The sequence below is a fragment of the Felis catus genome, chromosome A1 (assembly GCF_018350175.1).
Source record: "Felis catus isolate Fca126 chromosome A1, F.catus_Fca126_mat1.0, whole genome shotgun sequence".
NCBI lineage: Eukaryota > Metazoa > Chordata > Mammalia > Carnivora > Felidae > Felis > Felis catus.
In genome coordinates, this window is record NC_058368.1 from 136000398 (window position 1) to 136018147 (window position 17750).

At 39.9% G+C, this 17750-nt stretch overlaps 1 protein-coding gene across 3 annotated transcripts in view; it reads left to right on the forward strand.

Annotated features, from left to right (window-relative positions):
- The window catches only part of LOC101094730 (general transcription factor IIH subunit 2), a 39485-nt gene extending 27219 nt beyond the window's left edge, over positions 1-12266 (forward strand). For all 3 annotated transcript variants that reach the window (XM_011283896.4, XM_011283892.4, XM_045061775.1), the window contains exons 13-16: positions 1054-1157; positions 2475-2577; positions 7695-7734; positions 11669-12266. In XM_011283896.4, the coding sequence (XP_011282198.1) occupies positions 1054-1157; positions 2475-2577; positions 7695-7734; positions 11669-11788 (367 nt within the window). In that variant the 3' untranslated portion in view covers positions 11789-12266. The remainder of the gene's footprint in view (positions 1-1053; positions 1158-2474; positions 2578-7694; positions 7735-11668) is intronic.
- Positions 12267-17750: the final 5484 nt, after the last annotated feature.

Below are 17750 nucleotides of genomic sequence, written 5' to 3' on the forward strand. Positions count from 1 at the left end.
CAGTTGAAGAAACAAAGTTCAGAGTTTGGGGAGGCTGAAATGGCTATAATTTTCTAGGCACAGTACTAGAAAGTAAAGGGCTGGACAGAGAACTCTTGGGATCGCAGGGACTTCCCTGGAGTCATCAGCTGAGTTATGGTTATCCCACTCCTATGACTGCTACTAGAGGCCCAGGAAAGAACCACTGAAGAGGAACAGGCAGCATAGTCACTGGAGCTCACACAGGGCAGGGAGTATTTCATGTTCTCACAGTCATTGTGGAGAAACCTTTTAACAATGGGCATTGAACAGTGTTCACAGCAATGGAACCAAATTAATTCCAGACTAACAGCTATTATGGACAGCCTAATGAAATAAAAAGCAAGTTTTGAACAGATCAAACTATTTCCAAGTATATTCTAGAATATTCTATACTTCATTTCCAAGTACATTCTAGAAAAAGCCCCAGTATATTTAAGGGAATACCAGAAAAATCCAGCGCCTAAAACAAAATAAAATTCATAATGCCTGGCAGCCAATCAAAAATGACCAGGCCTGCAAAGAAGTATGAAAATATCACCCATAACAAGGAGAAAATCATTGAATAGAAACATATCCAGAAACAACACAGTTGATGGAATTAGTGGTTAAGGTGTTAAAACAGCTATTACAAAAAAGACCCAAATCAAAGTTCTAGACACAAATGTCTGAGATGAGAAATACCCTGGATGGGATTAACAGCAGATGAGTCCCTGAAGAAGAAAACATGAGTGAGAAGAAGAAAACATGGGGTGCCTGGCTGACTTAAGTCAGTAGAGCATACGACTCTTTATGTCGGAGTTGTGAGTTTGAGCCCCATGTTGGGTGTAGAGATTACTTTTTAAAAAACCCAGAAAACAAAGACATTAATGCACACTATTCAAAACAAATGCAGAGAGAAAAAAAAGTAAAGAATGAACCTTGTGTAAGTAAACTATGAAACAACTTCAAGATTTTACAGGGTAGGATACTTTCTTTTGCTGTAACCATTCACATTGTCATATATCATTTTAAAAGTAATGTTTCCTCCCACAGGCACTTGGATAGCAACACTGAGCCAGGACTTACATTAGGAGGATATTTCTGCCCACAGTGTCGAGCAAAGTACTGTGAACTTCCAGTTGAATGTAAAATCTGTGGTAAGAAATGAACTATCCTTTATCCAGTAAATTAATCTTTAATAGCTTCTTACATATATTACTATTAAAGTAAATGTTAGTATTAAGCTCTGCCTATGTTTCTGGATTTAATCTGTGAGAAGAGTATATATATATATTTTTTTCAACGTTTTTATTTATTTTTGGGACAGAGAGAGAGCATGAACGGGGGAGGGGCAGAGAGAGAGGGAGACACAGAATCGGAAACAGGCTCCAGGCTCTGAGCCATCAGCCCAGAGCCTGACGCGGGGCTCAAACTCACGGACCGCGAGATCGTGACCTGGCTGAAGTCGGGCGCTTAACCGACTGCGCCACCCAGGCGCCCCGAGAAGAGTATATTTTTTAATTGAATGCTCAGTACTTCATTTCTAAGAATAACCATGGCATTCTAGAACAGTTTTCTGATTCTCTTTCTGAAATGAGTATGTTCTTTAAAGGCATTGCAGTAGAGCTGGTAGACGTTTTTGCAGCTCTTACTTTCTTTTTAAAAAAAAAAATTTTTTTTAATGTTTATTTTTGACAGAGAGAGAGAGAGACATAGCATGGGTGGGGGAGGGGCAGAGAGAGAGGGAGACACAGAATCTGAAGCAGGCTCCAGGCTGTCGGCACAGAGCCTGATGTGGGGCTCAAACTCACGGACTGCGAGATCATGACCTGAGCTGAAGTCCAATGCTCAACCGAATGAGCCACCCAGGCGCCCTGCAGCTCTTACTTTCATAAAAAAAAAATTATATATATATATATATATGTATATACACACACACACACACACACACACACACACACACACACACACGGAGAATGAGGAATTGAAAGTAATAGAATTGTAGCATTTTGTTTCATTTATAAGTTGGCTAATGGCCAAGAGAGGTCACACAATTAGTGACAGAAGTAAGACTCCATCCTGGAATCTCCTTTTTAAGAGACATGTAAATAAAGAAATGAATACCAGCAGTCCTAAAAAAAAAAAAAAAAAAAATACCTTGAAAATATTTAGCCTATCATTTCACATTTTAGCCGTTGTCTGATTTTTTTTTTTTAACATTTATTTATTTTTGAGAGAGAGACAGAGCGTGAATGGGGGAGGAGCAGAGAGAGAGGGAGACACAGAGTCCGAAACAGGCTTCTAGCTCTGAGATGTCAGCACAGAGCCTGACACGGGGCCCAAACTCACGGACCAGGAGATCATGACCCGAGCTGAAGTTGGATGCTTAACCGAATAAACCACCCAGGTGCCCCTCAGCCATTGTCTTAATGAGGTTTGGGCTATTAAATATGACTCTGTGTTTTATTTGTTAGGTCTTACTTTGGTGTCTGCTCCCCATTTGGCACGGTCTTATCATCATTTATTTCCTTTGGATGCTTTTCAAGAGATTCCTCTAGAAGAACATAATGGAGAAAGGTATATGAGTTTTGATTAATTTATATCTATTATACGTCGTAATGTTTGAATGCATTGTTACTACATATAAAAAGATAGTCATATTAATTTGGGCAAGATTACTTCTGATACAGAGAATAAGATGGTAGAATGCCTTCGTTATGACTGAATTGACTCATTATTAGAGAGATCTGGATTTCCAGAAATTAATTTTCCTAAACCCATCTGTATATAGTAAGTGTAGTCATATGCTGATATATCAGCTCTCCAAAACAACAAAAAAGCCCTGATTTGTAGCCTTAGCCAGTTTCTGCGGTGTAAAACCAAAGGATTTTGGCACAAAAACAGACACATAGACCAATGGAATAGAATAGAAACTCCAGAACTAGACCCATAAACATATGGCCAACTCATCTTTGACAAAGCAGGAAAGAACATCCAATGGAAAAAAGACAGCCTCTTTAACAAATGGTGCTGGGAGAACTGGACAGCAACATGCAGAAGGTTGAAACTAGACCACTTTCTCACACCATTCACAAAAATAAACTCCAAATGGATAAAGGACCTAAATGTGAGACAGGAAACCATCAAAACCTTAGAGGAGAAAGCAGGAAAAGACCTCTCTGACCTCAGCCGTAGCAATCTCTTACTCAACACATCCCCAAAGGCAAGGGAATTAAAAGCAAAAGTGAATTAGTGGGACCTTATGAAGATAAAAAGCTTCTGCACAGCAAAGGAAACAACCAACAAAACTAAAAGGCAACCAACGGAATGGGAAAAGATATTCGCAAATGACATATCGGACAAAGGGCTAGTATCCAAAATCTATAAAGAGCTCACCAAACTCCACACCCGAAAAACAAATAACCCAGTGAAGAAATGGGCAGAAAACATGAATAGACACTTCTCTAAAGAAGACATCCGGATGGCCAACAGGCACATGAAAAGATGTTCAGCGTCGCTCCTCATCAGGGAAATACAAATCAAAACCACACTCAGGTATCACCTCACGCCAGTCAGAGTGGCCAAAATGAACAAATCAGGAGACTATAGATGCTGGCGAGGATGTGGAGAAACGGGAACCCTCTTGCACTGTTGGTGGGAATGCAAATTGGTGCAGCCGCTCTGGAAAGCAGTGTGGAGGTTCCTCAGAAAATTAAAAATAGACCTACCCTATGACCCAGCAATAGCACTGCTAGGAATTTATCCAAGGGATACAGGAGTACTGATGCATAGGGCCACTTGTACCCCAATGTTCATAGCAGCACTCTCAACAATAGCCAAATTATGGAAAGAGCCTAAATGTCCATCAACTGATGAACGGATAAAGAAATTGTGGTTTATATACACAATGGAATTCTACGTGGCAATGAGAAAAAATGAAATATGGCCTTTTGTAGCAACGTGGATGGAACTGGAGAGTGTAATGCTAAGTGAAATAAGCCATACAGAGAAAGACAGATACCATATGTTTTCACTCTTATGTGGATCCTGAGAAACTTAACAGGAACCCATGGGGGAGGGGAAGAAAAAAAAAAAAAAAAGAGGTTAGAGTGGGAGAGAGCCAAAGCATAAGAGACTGTTAAAAACTGAGAACAAACTGAGGGTTGATGGGGGGTGGGAGGGAGGAGAGGGTGGGTGATGGGTATTGAGGAGGGCACCTTTTGGGATGAGCACTGGGTGTTGTATGGAAACCAATTTGTCAATAAATTTCATATAAAAAAAAATAAACATAAAAAAAAATAAAAAAAATAAAACCAAAGGATTTATCCAGAAGGTCTAATACTGTGGTCTAATGTTCTTTAGCTATTTCTTTCCTAAAGGATATTTTCTACTTTTGAAGGACAGAACTTGGTGGATTGAAACGGATTGCCAAGTGCCTAACATAGTTAGGAAATATAGACCCACACTAAAGTTTATTGTTGTGAAATTTTAGAATATGCAGCAAAATACTAACTGTAAGCATTTCTGGAGAGGGAAAGTTAGGTTACATAATCTGGAATTAAAATTATTTTGCTTTTCAGCAATACTGGATGCTGCCAGGGAGCAGTTTCCATCAAAATTTGGAGTGACAATTGTTACCAACCTAAATTATATACCTGGCAAACCTATCAAGTAAATGTAGGTAGAATAAAGACATTTTCAGACTTGTAAGGCCGCAAAACAAGACTTTCTGGGGAAGCTGTGGAAGAGATGGTTCAAAGGAACTGAGAAAGAGAATAACCAGAAGAGAATAGGAATATTTATCTAAAGAAAGCCCTAGGATGATGCTAAGGGGAGATTACAGAATGACACTTGTGTATCAGATATGGAGAATAAATAATCCAATTTGGAGAAGGTCTGAATGCTCCAGCCAGGAGAGATGTCACCTGGAGGACGAATTCCTGATGGAGGCGAACATAGAGAAGGCTTTGAGACTTGTCAGGGAAAGGTTGGGGTTGAGTTGGTGATAATTACATAGAAAACTAAGGTTGTCGGGGCGCCTGGGTGGCGCAGTCGGTTAAGCGTCCGACTTCAGCCAGGTCACGATCTCGCGGTCCGTGAGTTCGAGCCCCGCGTCGGGCTCTGGGCTGATGGCTCAGAGCCTGGAGCCTGTTTCCGATTCTGTGTCTCCCTCTCTCTCTGTCCCTCCCCCGTTCATGCTCTGTCTCTCTCTGTCCCAAAAATAAATAAACGTTGAAAAAAAAATTAAAAAAAAAAAAAAGAAAACTAAGGTTGTGGACCACAATATAGTTATTAACTCCAGGAAAAAAAAATATTTTTTTAAGTTTATTTAGTTATTTTGAGAGAGAGGGAGAGAATCTGCTCTCAGAGTCCCATGCAGGGTTCTGTCTCACAAACCGTGAGGTCACGACCTGAGCTGAAATCAAGAGGAGTCAGATGCTTAACCAACTGAGCCACCCTGATGCCTCCAGCAAGAAAATATTTTTTTAATGTGCTTTATTATTATTTTCTAAATGTTTATTTCTGAGAGAGCACGAGCAAGGGCGGAGGGGAGCAGAGAGAGAGGGAGAAACAGACGCCACAGCAGGCTCCAGGCTCTGAGCTGTGAGCACAGAGCCCAACGTGGGGCTCAAACCCATGAACCACCAGATCATGACCTGAGCCAGAGTCAGAGGCTTAACCAACTGAGCCATCGAAGTGCCCCAAGAAATATTTTGAAAAAAAGAAGAGTTTTATTACATGACTCAGCTGAATATGTTTATGTAGTCATAATAAAATGAAACATTTAATATTGTTCTATTCAAAATTATTTCCTTACGTAGAAAGAATTGAGAATTAGTTGTGTGTATACATGCTGTTGGTTCAAGAAGGTTGAAAGAGAATTAAATTCTCATCTCCCATAGTAGGAGGTCTATGGCCAATGCCAGAAAAAAACGAGATCTCACTCTAAGCGTAGGTAACTATTAAACAGTTAAAAGTTTTGCAAGTGGGGAACTGGAAATGAAGTGGGGGTGGATGGGGAGAGGGCCTCTATTTTTTTGTAGTAAGGTTTTTTTTTTTTTTTTTTTTTTTTTAAGTTCATTTATTTATTTTGAGAGAGAGAGAGAGAGAGAGAGTCAGGGAGGGGTAGAGAGAGAGAGGCACAGAGAGAGAGAATACCAAGCAGGTTCTGCACTGTCAGCATAGAGCCCAACACTGGGCTTAAAATTCGGGAACCACGAGATCATAACCTGAGCCAAAGTCAGTTGCTTAACTGACTGAGTCACCCAGGTGCCCCAAACTTTTTCTTTTCTTTTTTTTTTTTTAAAGTCTATTTATTTATTTTGAGAGAGAGAGAGAGAGAGAGAGAGAGAGAGAGAGAGAGAGAGAGAGAGAGAGAGAGAGTCAGAGGGAGAGAGGTAAAGAGAAGCCCAACCAGGCTCCATGCTATGAGCATGGCGCCCAGCACAGGGCTGGAACTCACAAACCTTGAGGTCGTGAGTCTAAATCAAGAGTCAGATGCCGGAGCCACCCAGGTGCCCCCATTTTGGGATCTTGTAACTCTTTAAACCATTCCTTGAAAATTAAGCACTTAGGCATCCACACATAAATTAATTTCTCTTCTGTCCACCTAGAATTGTACCAGCTGTCTGCTATCTTCAGGAGAGTTGCAAAATAGTCACTCAGATTATTTTCTGTAGGGCTTAATTCCCTGGCAGAATCCCAGTAGGAAAGGTGTGTTCATATTTAACCCTGATGAAAATAAAATTAAAAATTTCTTACGACTTTAATTTATTTTTTATTTTTTAGCCAAAACAATTTTTTATTGAAGTATAATTGACATAGATCCTGTTATTTTCAGGTGTACATCATAGTGATTCAATTTTCTTTTCCAGTTTATATATAATTATGTATATAATTGTATAAAATATAATGACGTACATATATATTTTTTCAAGCTACCTAACATAGAGTGTATATGGTGTGCTCTTGGCTTCGGTTGTAGATTCCTGTGGTTCATCACTTCCATGCCACAGCCAGTGCTTCCTCCCAACAAGTGCCCTCCTCAGTACCCATCACCCATTCCCCATCCCCCACTCCCTTCCACCCTCCATTTGTTCTCTTTAAAAGTCTCTTATGGGGGCACCTGGGTGGCGCAGTCGGTTAAGCGTCCGACTTCAGCCAGGTCACGATCTCGCGGTCCGGGAGTTCGAGCCCCGCGTCGGGCTCTGGGCTGATGGCTCAGAGCCTGGAGCCTGTTTCCGATTCTGTGTCTCCCTCTCTCTCTGCCCCTCCCCCGTTCATGCTCTGTCTCTCTCTGTCCCAAAAATAAATAAACGTTGAAAAAAAATTAAAAAAAAAAAAGTCTCTTATGGTTTGCCTCCCTCTCTGTAACTATATAGATATATATTTTTTTCTTTCCCTTCTCCCATGGTCTTCTTTTAAGTTTCTCAACTTCCTCCTATGGGTGAAAACATGATACCTGTCTTTATCTGAAAAATTAAAAATTTTTTAAGGTAGCATTTTGCTTTGTGAGATGACCTTGGGACTATAGAGTTTTCTTAAATTATTGGTATTCTTGATTCTGTCTTTCTCATAAAAGTCATATATAAAGATAATTACTTATTAATTACAGGATTCTTTTTACTGAGATTTTGCCGAACTGTATTAACAAGTGAGTTCCTAACAAATAACTCTTAAACTTTCTTTTTCAGATTTTGTTATGGATGTCAGGGGGAATTAAAAGACCAGCACGTAAGTTCATGTGCTTTCTAAATGCTAAGTATTGTCTAAGAAATACTGAGGAAATAGCATTAGAAGTTTACAGTATATTATTAAAAACCAGGCTCTTATCAGGTTATCCCTCAGAAGGGATAACAGTAGGTAGAGGGTAAATGGAAGTAAATTAGTTTAAATAGGGGCACCTAGGTGGCTCAGTTGGTTGAGCATCTGATTTCAGCTCAGATCATGATTTCACCAGTTCGTGAGTCTGAGCTCCGCATCAGACTCGCTGCTGTCAGCACAGAGCCCTCTTCAGATCCTCTGTCCCCCTCTCTTTCTGACCCCGACCCCCCCAATCATGCTCTCTTTCTCTCTCTCCCAAAAATAAATAAAATTTTAAAAAATTAGGTTTTTTTTTTTTATAACTCTCCATTCTAATTTTCCTGTAATAATATTTTAGTACTTTAAACTGTCTTTAGTTTGCAAGCTAAAATGCATTTAGATGGAAAGTATTAAAAGTTTTTTCTCCATACCTTACTTTAGGCTCTGTCACAGTGTACTTTGAAGTTACCGTTTAAGGTGGTTTCAGACCAGAGGTTGTTCCCCAATTGTGCCAATTAGAAAATATTTTCAAAAATTTTGAAGGGTGCAATTTGAATGTATACACTGATGTAAAGATGCAGATAAGATCAGTGTGTAGTTTTATTTTTATTGGTAATGTGTCCATATTTAAAACTGTACTTTATACACTATATAAAATATTAGTTGGCAGGATTGCTTGCTTGTTTTACTCTCATATTTGATAAAACAATTTTATTAATTTTTGCGTGCCTCTGACATTGGTAGCTTCATCCTCATTATAACCACCATTGAATCTTTTGACTTTTTTTTGGATGGGGAGTGGGTTTGATTTTTACAGTCTTTTTGCTAGAAGCTATGATGCAGGGAACATCTGGTACATATTTCTTTCTGCATATACACAGTGGTTTCTCTGGGGACTCAGAACAGAAATTGTTAGGTCAAAGGGTATTCATATTCAGCATTCATATTTGACATTTTAATATATGCTCCCAGACTGTCCTTCTGAGGGTCTGAACTTAGACTATGCTGTTAAATGTGCTTTTTTTTTTTAATTTTTTTTTTTTTATTTATATCTAAGTTAACATATAGTGCAACACTAATTTCAGGAGTAGATTCCTTAATGCCCCTTACCCACTTAGCCCATCCCCCCTCCCACAACCCCTCCAGCAACCCTCAGTTTGTTCTCCATATTTATGAGTCTCTTCTGTTTTGTCCCCCTCCCTGTTTTTGTTATTTTTGTTTCCCTTCCCTTATGTTCATCTGTGCTGTATCATAACATCCTCATATGAGCGTAGTCATATTGATATTTGTCTTCCCCTAACTAATTTCACTTAGCCTATTACCCTCTAGTTCCATCCACGTAGTTGCAAATGGCAAGATTTCCTTCTTTTTGATTGCTGAGTAATAATATATACACACACACACACACACACCACATCTTTATCTTTATCCATTATCTTCTTTATCCATTCTTTATCCATTCTTTATCTTTATCTTCTTTATCCATTCATCTGTCGATGGACATTTGGGCTCTTTCCATACTTTGGCTATTGTTGATAGTGCTGCTATAAACATTGGGGTGCATGTGTCCCTTCAAAACAGCACATCTGTATCCCTTGGATAAATGCCTAGTAGTGCAATTGCTGGGTGGTAGGGTAGTTCTATTTTTAGTTTTTTGAGGAACCTCCATACTGTTTTCCAGAGTGGCTGCACCAGCTTGCATTCCCACCAACAATACAGAAGAGATCCTCTTTCTCCACATCCTTGACAACATCTGTTGTTGCCTGAGTTGTTAGTGTTAGCCATTCTGACATGTGTGAGGTGGTATCTCATTGTGGTTTTGATTTGTATTTCCCTGATGATGAGTGATGTGGAGGGAGCATTTTTTCATGTGTCAGTTGGCCATCTGGATGTCTTCTTCGGACAAGTGTCTGTTCATGTCTTTTGCCCATTTCTTCACCAGATTATTTGTTTTTTGGGTGTTGAGTTTGATAAGTTCTTTATAGATTTTGGATACTAAGCCTTTATCTGCTATGTTGTTTGCCTATATCTTCTCCCATTCTGTTGGTTGCTTTTTAGTTTTGCTGATTGTTTCCTTCACTGTGCAGAAGCTTTTTATTTTCATGAGGTCCCGATAGTTCATTTTTCCTTTGATTTCCCTTGCCTCCAGAGACGTGTTGAGTAAGAAGTTGCTGTGGCCAAGATCAAAGAGGTTTTTGCCTGCTTTCTTCTCAAGGATTTTGATGGCTCCCTGTCTTCCATTTAGGTCTTTCATCCATTTTGAGTTTATTTTTGTCTGTGGTGTAAGAAAGTGGTCCAGGTTCATTTTTCTGCATGTCGCTGTCCAGTTTTCCGAGCATCACTTGCTGAAGAGACTGTTTTTATTCATTGGATATTCTTTCCTGCTTTGTCAAAGATTAGTTGGCCATACGTTTGTGGGGCCATTTCCAGGTTCTCTCTTCTGTTCCATTGATCTTAGCATCTATTTTTTTTTTTTTAATTTTTTTTTTCAACATTTATTTTTTTTGGGACAGAGAGAGACAGAGCATGAACGGGGGAGGGGCAGAGAGAGAGGGAGATACAGATTCGGAAACAGGCTCCAGGCTCTGAGCCATCAGCCCAGAGCCTGACGCGGGGCTCGAACTCACGGACCGCAAGATCGTGACCTGGCTGAAGTCAGACGCTTAACTGACTGCGCCACCCAGGCGCCCCTCTTAGCATCTATTTTTGTGCCATCATTTGACTGTTTTTAAGAACACATCTTTACTTGTATACTTTTTGAGATTTAGTAATTTTTTTATCTGTGTATGGTGCTGCCTTGGTAATTTTACTCCATGGCACAAGTATCCCTATATGTAATACTGATAGAATTATAGATTTTGAAATTTTGTCTTATTGGTGTCTTTTCCCATATTAAGTAGTTCAATAGTTAAGTAAAAGGGGAATATGATTTGTGCAGTGTGAGGTCATTCCCTAGCAATAACTAAATCTGTGTTATAATTTTGTGCTTTTCTTTTTATTTTTTTTTAAGATTTTTTTTTTTTTACTTTTTTTTTCAACGTTTATTTATTTTTGGGACAGAGAGAGACAGGGCATGAACGGGGGAGGGACAGAGAGAGAGGGAGACACAGAATCGGAAACAGGCTCCAGGCTCTGAGCCATCAGCCCAGAGCCTGACGCGGGGCTCGAACTCACAGACTGCGAGATTATGACCTGGCTGAAGTCGGACGCTTAACTGACTGCGCCACCCAGGCGCCCCTAAGATTTTTTTTAAGTTTATTTATTTTGAGGGAGAGAGGGAGAGAGAGAATCCCAAGCAGGCTTTGCACTGACAGCTGTCTCATATCAATTAAGTTATCTTGAGGGAGAAAGAGAGACAGGGAGAGAGACAATCCCAGGCAGTCTCTGCCATGACAGCCCAGAGCCCTGGGTGTTTAATCCGTGAGATCATGACCTGAGCTGAAATCAAGAGTCGGACACTTAACTGACTGAGCCACCCAGGTGCTCCCATGCTTTTCTTTTTATTCGCATCAGAGAAATGACCACTCTAAGCATTTGAAACCAGCCCTGCTTTCAAGTTCATGTGTCTTCCCCAGACATTTACATAAAATGAAGCAATTGACAGTGTCTTACAATACAACAGACTGTAATGAGTCAAAACAAAGTAATTTTCTGATTTCTAAGGAATAGGGTTTTTTTGGAAAAATAATCACCTGAGATTTGAGAATAAATAGTACAGTGGAAATAATAGGTGGGCGGGGCAAATTGATAAGGATAATTGCAAATTGATAATAGAAGAGCAAAGCAGTGTGAATGTCTTCTAGCTATGCTGCACTTAACTCTGGGAAACTATTTTTTAAATTCTCTTTTCTTCTTTTCACTGCAGGTCTATGTTTGTGCTGTGTGCCAAAATGTTTTCTGTGTGGACTGTGATGTTTTTGTTCACGATTCTCTCCACTGCTGTCCTGGCTGTATTCATAAGATTCCAACTTCTTCAGGGATTTGATTCCAGCATATAGTGCACATTGTATGTGTTAAAAGGACATCTGCAACTGTAAATGAAATGATCTTTTGAAAGAAGTTCCAGTTAAAATATGAAGACCAGTTTGAAAGGAAAATATGATTTAAGAAGCTTTTTGCCAAGAAAATAAGGGATTGGAGCACCTGGCTAGTTCCGTTGGAAGAGAATGAGACTCTTGATCTCAAGGTTCTGAGTCCGAGCCCCATGTTGGATTACTAAAAGATAAAATAAACTTAAAAAAAAAAAAGTAAAAAAGAAAATGTAGGATTTTATTACATTTTAAAATTTATGTCTTGTCATAGAAATGCCCAGATTTCAATAGTACTTTACTCAATTTTGTTTTCTATTATTTTGAGTTAACAGTGTTTTCAGTCATTATACATTATTGTATTTAAATTATTTACAATTATTAAATTGATATGACAGTTTTACTGCCTTATAATTAAAGTAAATGAAGAATCTATAGTTTATTTTTATTCAATTTTAGTGTAAAAAGAAAAGTATAAGTGTGAATTCACTGAGATTCGTCTCACATGAAGCAGTAGTTAGGGGCGCCTAGGTGGCTCAGTTGATTAAGTGTCCAGCTTCGACTCAGGTCATGATCTCGCGGTTCATGGGTTCAGGCCTTGTGTCAGGCTCTGTGCTGACAGCTTGGAGCATGGAGCCTGCTTTGGATTCTGTGTCTCCTCTCTCTGCCTCTCCCCCTCTCACATTCTGTTCTCTCAGAAATCAATAAATGTTAAAAAAATTAAAAAAGAAAATTAAGGGGCACCTGGGTGGCTCAATCGGTTAAGCAACTGACTTTGGCTCAGGTCATGATCTCACGGTCCGTGGGTTCGAGCCCCGTGTCGGGTTCTGTGCTGACAGCACAGAGCCTGGAGCCTGCTTCGGATTCTGCATCTTCCTCTCTCTGTTCCTCCCCTGCTTGTTTCTGTCTCTCAAAAATAAACGTTAAAAAAAAAAAAAATTAAGCAGTAGTTAGGAAATCATTACTGCTACACCCACCTGAGGGGTTTCTTTAGGCTTAACTAAACAATTAGAATATAATTGCAGAATTCATGCATCTAAAATTATTTATAGCTATGACCAAAAGGGGTCTTTTTTTTTTTTAATGTTTTTTTATTTTTGACAGAGAGAGAGAGAGACAGAACATGAGTGGGGAAGGGGTAGAGAGAGAGGAAGACACAGAATCGGCAGCAGGCTCCAGGCTCTGAGCTGTCAGCACAGAGCCCGACGTGGGGCTCGAACTCATAGGCCGTGAGATCATGACCTGAGCCGAAGTTGGATGCTCAACCGACTGAGCCACCCAGACGCCCCAAAAGGGGTCTTTTTAAGTTTAAGCATTCAAACTTAAAAGATTACCATGGCCACATGTAGCACCGGTATACTCAAAAGAGATAATAAATGGGAACAGCGGGCTGCCAATAGGACAGTGTCCAGCAGTCCTTCTTAGCACTAGAGGTCCTGTAGCAGTTCACCCAAAACAGTTTAGGTGCAAGGTGATGAGATCCTTCACAGGCCTCAAGGAGCCACTATCTCTAAGTACAACTTCCAGGGTCCCCACAAGGGACATATTAGTCTTAAGAGATACCACACTCAGAGGAGCCCAAAGCTTGAGGTTCCCATCCGATGATTTATAGTGCATTCAGTCCAGATACAGTTTAGTAGCCAGGAGTCCTTTATGTCACCAGAAAGTTGGCTAGAAACAGTTGACATTCCTACCTTCATCAGTTACCATGATAACACAGCCAGAAAGCTTAACTGAAGGGGACATTCACATGCAGGGAAAGAAAAGGCCTTCCTTCACTTTCATAAGGTAAGCCTACTGCATCCTTTGTAATAGTTGGTAAAGGATTTTACCTAATGGAATATATCTAATACCACCATTTTGTTGGATATGAAACTGGTTTACCTTTTTGCTCAGGCTAATGAAGCCAAAGTTGTGTCTGTTCCTGTTAGCCTCATTCAGGTTCATACCCAGGGATTATTCAACAAAATCCCTTTCAACTTTCCCAGTGTTTTTACTGGAAAAACTTAGGTGAGAATGCATGAAGAGGTCTGTATTTCAGGTTCAGTATAGATGGACCATTATAGGGAGAACTCTTCATGGTATACCCTGTTGAGAATTATTAAGGTTTCCATAGCAAAGGTATGTTTATTTTAAATCTACAAACTTTACTCTAGATTGTCACTATGATATTTATGATTTTATAAAAGCAATTCTTAGTGAAAAAAATTATCAGTAAAAATGATATAATCCTACCTTAGAGAGTCTATTCAATAAATCTTGGGGCACCCACATGACTCAGTTGGTTAGGCATTCAACTCTTGTTTTGGCTCAGGTCATGATCTCATGATTCGGGGGACTGAGCCCTGTGTTGGTCTGCGCTGACAGTACAGAGCCTGCTTGGGATTCTCTCCCTCTCTCTCTGCACACCCCCCCCCCCCCCCCCGCCAAATAAATAAAACTTCAAAAGCTAAAAAATATCTTGAACTGAGCCCAGGAATATGCATTTTGAATAGTGTGCACAAACACTCACGAAGACATAATGTGACCAAATGAAAGTAATAGATCTTTCTCCCCTGAGTCTTATTACTCTCTGAGCCTATCCCCAAATTGTTCTTTATGCAGAAATAGATTTCAGCTATAGGTAAACTGCTGTCTTCCTTCTGTTCTGTCAACAGAGGTTATCTGTAGCTTATAGGAGATTCCTTAACATGATCACAGTATTGTATCCCCCTCACCTGATTTAGAAGAAAGGCCATCAGTCTTGAAAAGTTACTAGACATATGTTAGAGATACACCCTCACTACCTTATATAAAAGGAATATTCAGTGCCATCTTTTTTTTAATCTGCTTTATCTCTCTACATGGTTGCATTTCCTGTGCATACTTGGTAAGGGTAAGGTGAATATTTTAGTTAGGCTTAAGGAGGAATTTCTGTCACAATTATAGAGAAGATATTGGCTTGTTGGAGATGACAGAAATAGGGGCGCCAACTGGGTGGCTCAGTTGGTTAAGCATCTGACTCTTAATTTCGGCTCAGGTCATGATCCTGGGGTTATGGGATCGAGCCCCGAGTTGGGGGCTTATAATTCTCTTAAAATTCTCTCTCACTCCCTCTTTGCCTTTTCCCCTGTTCATGCACACTCTCTCTCTCTCAAATAATAATAATAATAATAATAATAATTTTAAAAAGATTACAGAAATAGAAATGGTGGGGCGCCTGGGTGGCGCAGTCGGTTAAGCGTCCAACTTCAGCCAGGTCACGATCTCGCGGTCCGGGAGTTCGAGCCCCGCATCAGGCTCTGGGCTGATGGCTCAGAGCCTGGAGCCTGTTTCCGATTCTGTGTCTCCCTCTCTCTCTGCCCCTCCCCCGTTCATGCTCTGTCTCTCTCTGTCGCAAAAATAAACGTTGAAAAAAAGAAATAGAAATGGTGATCTAAGACTTAGTTCCGGTCTTTCCGTGTTGGAACTTCACAGTATACTATGATATTGAAGGAAACTATTTAACATTAGAGATCTTTCTGAATGGTATGGATTTCTCAGTTCTTTTATTGAATTAATGAGAAAACTTTTTAATACATAGCATTCGTTATGAAAATTAGATTCATTTTAAATACTTTTAAATGCCTACGATTTACTTCATATATTTTTTAAATGTTTTAAATGTTTATTTATTTTTGAGAGACAGAGTGTGAGTGGGGGAGGGGCAAGGAGCGAGGGAGACACAGAATCCGATGCAGGCTCCAGGCTCCGGGCTGTTTGCACAGAGCCCGATGCAGAGCTCTAACCCATGAACCATGAGATCATGACCTGAGCCCAAGTGGCACATTTAACCAGCAGAGCCACCCAGGCACCCCTTACTTCATATTCTCTTTTATTTGGCCTGACAATCTTTGTTTTTTTATTGAAACATTTAGTCCATTTACACTTAATGTGCCTGCTGATATATTTGGATTTAAATTTACCATCTAACTTTGTGCTATTTGTTTAAACTATTCCATCTTTATTTTTCTTTTCTTGTCCTTTTTTGGATTGACACTTTACCATTTTATGTTTTTCCTTGTCTAATGTGGAAAGTGTATACTTGTTTTTATTCTTTTAGCATTTATCCTAGAATTTACAATACATACCACTGTTCAACTTGAGTCCTCTAGAAAGTAGAACTTGAGGCAGAAAATGAAAGTATTAGGAGGTATAGATTCAGGGAAGTGAGGGTAGGGAAGAAAATGGAAAGTCCTGATGTGATGTGTTCCCACAGTGGCCAGGCTTGGTCATGAGCTGTGAAGAGTCACCCAGCGTGCAGTGTTTACTCAGAGTGCGTGACTTCTCCAGGAGGTTTATAAGAAGAAACTGCCCCTCCGAGCAGTTCTTCAAAGGGAGGAAGGAGGGCAGTGTGATTTCCTAACTTCTTCCATCTGACATTTCCCGTTGGCCAAGGCTTGCCACACAGAGTTGTCACTTGGTCCATCGGCAACTGCTTAGAAAGCCAAACCTCCTGCTCAGTGGTGTGGCATTGCAGCTAACTGTGGAAGGTGGGGGAACCTCGGGTCAGATAGGCTTGGTGTACTTCAGTTTGGAGGCAGGCAAGAGCCCAGAAAGAAGGAAGCAGCCACGGGAATGTAAAGGGGCATTAGAAGTTTGTGTTCAGGGACGCCTGGATGGCTCAGTTGGTTAAGTGTTCAACTCTTGATTTCAGCTCAGGTCATGATCTCGCGGCTGAGATCAAGCCCCGTGTCAGGCTCTGCTGACAGTGCAGAGTGCTTGGGATTCTCTCTCCTCTCTCCCTCTCTCTGCCTCTCCCCACCTCATGCTGTCTCCCCGCTTTCAAAAATAAATAAAAAGTTTGTGTACAATATTCATTCATAACATGAGAATCTAAAGTTGATATGGGCCTTTATGCTCCTCACAGATAATACAGTAAACCTCATTTACCTTCTTCTTCATTTCTATGTTATTGTCATTGTATATATAATTATTTCCTTCGTTTCATAAAACAATATTTGTTTTAATCAGTCGTCGTTTATTAAGATCTAATTACATATTTACCAGTTTCATGGCTCTTCATCTCTTCTTACATCTCAGATTTATTTAGGACCATTTTCCCTCAGTTACATCCTTCAGAATATACTGGTGCTCGAAGTACACAGTGTGCTAACTCCTACTTATGTCAGGAAGAAGGAAAATTCAGATGATTTGTGTTAGTGCAAAGAAACACTAGAAAACAATAGAGAAAATCAACAAACCTAAAGTTGGTTCAACAAAATTGACAGATCTTTAGCTAGATTAACCAAAAAAAAAAAAAAAAAAAGAAGAAGACTCCTATTACTGAGATCAAGAATGAGAAGCCCCACAGTGGGCATAGAGATTACTTTAAAAAACAAACAAAAAACAATATACGTTAAGATGCCTGGCTGGGTCATTAGGTAGAGCATGAGATTTGATCTCTGGGTTGTGAATTCAAGCCCCATGTTGGGCCAAAAAAAAAAAAAAAGAATGAAGGAAGAGATATCTCTCTGCACCTTAGGAAAGTAAAGATTGTAAACGAGTACGGTGAACAGCTAGGGCAATGAGTGAATGTTAATGGGCATAGAGCTACTTTCTGGAGTGATAAAAATAATCTAGAATTGTGTGGTGGTAATGATTGTTCAACTCTGCGAACCTACTGAAAACTGATGAATTGTACACTTTGAATGGGTAGGTCGTGTGGTATGTGAAGTATATCTCAGTAAGGGGCCTTTAAAAAATAAAACACAGGGGCACCTGGGTGACTCAGTTGGTTATGCATCGCATCGGACTTCAGCTCAGGTCATGATCTCATGTTCGTGAGATCAAGCCCTGCATCAGGCTCTGCACTGACAGATTCACTTTCCCTCTCTCTCTGCCCCTCCCCAACTCACGCATTCTCTCTCAAAATAAATACACTTAAAAAATAGGGGTGCC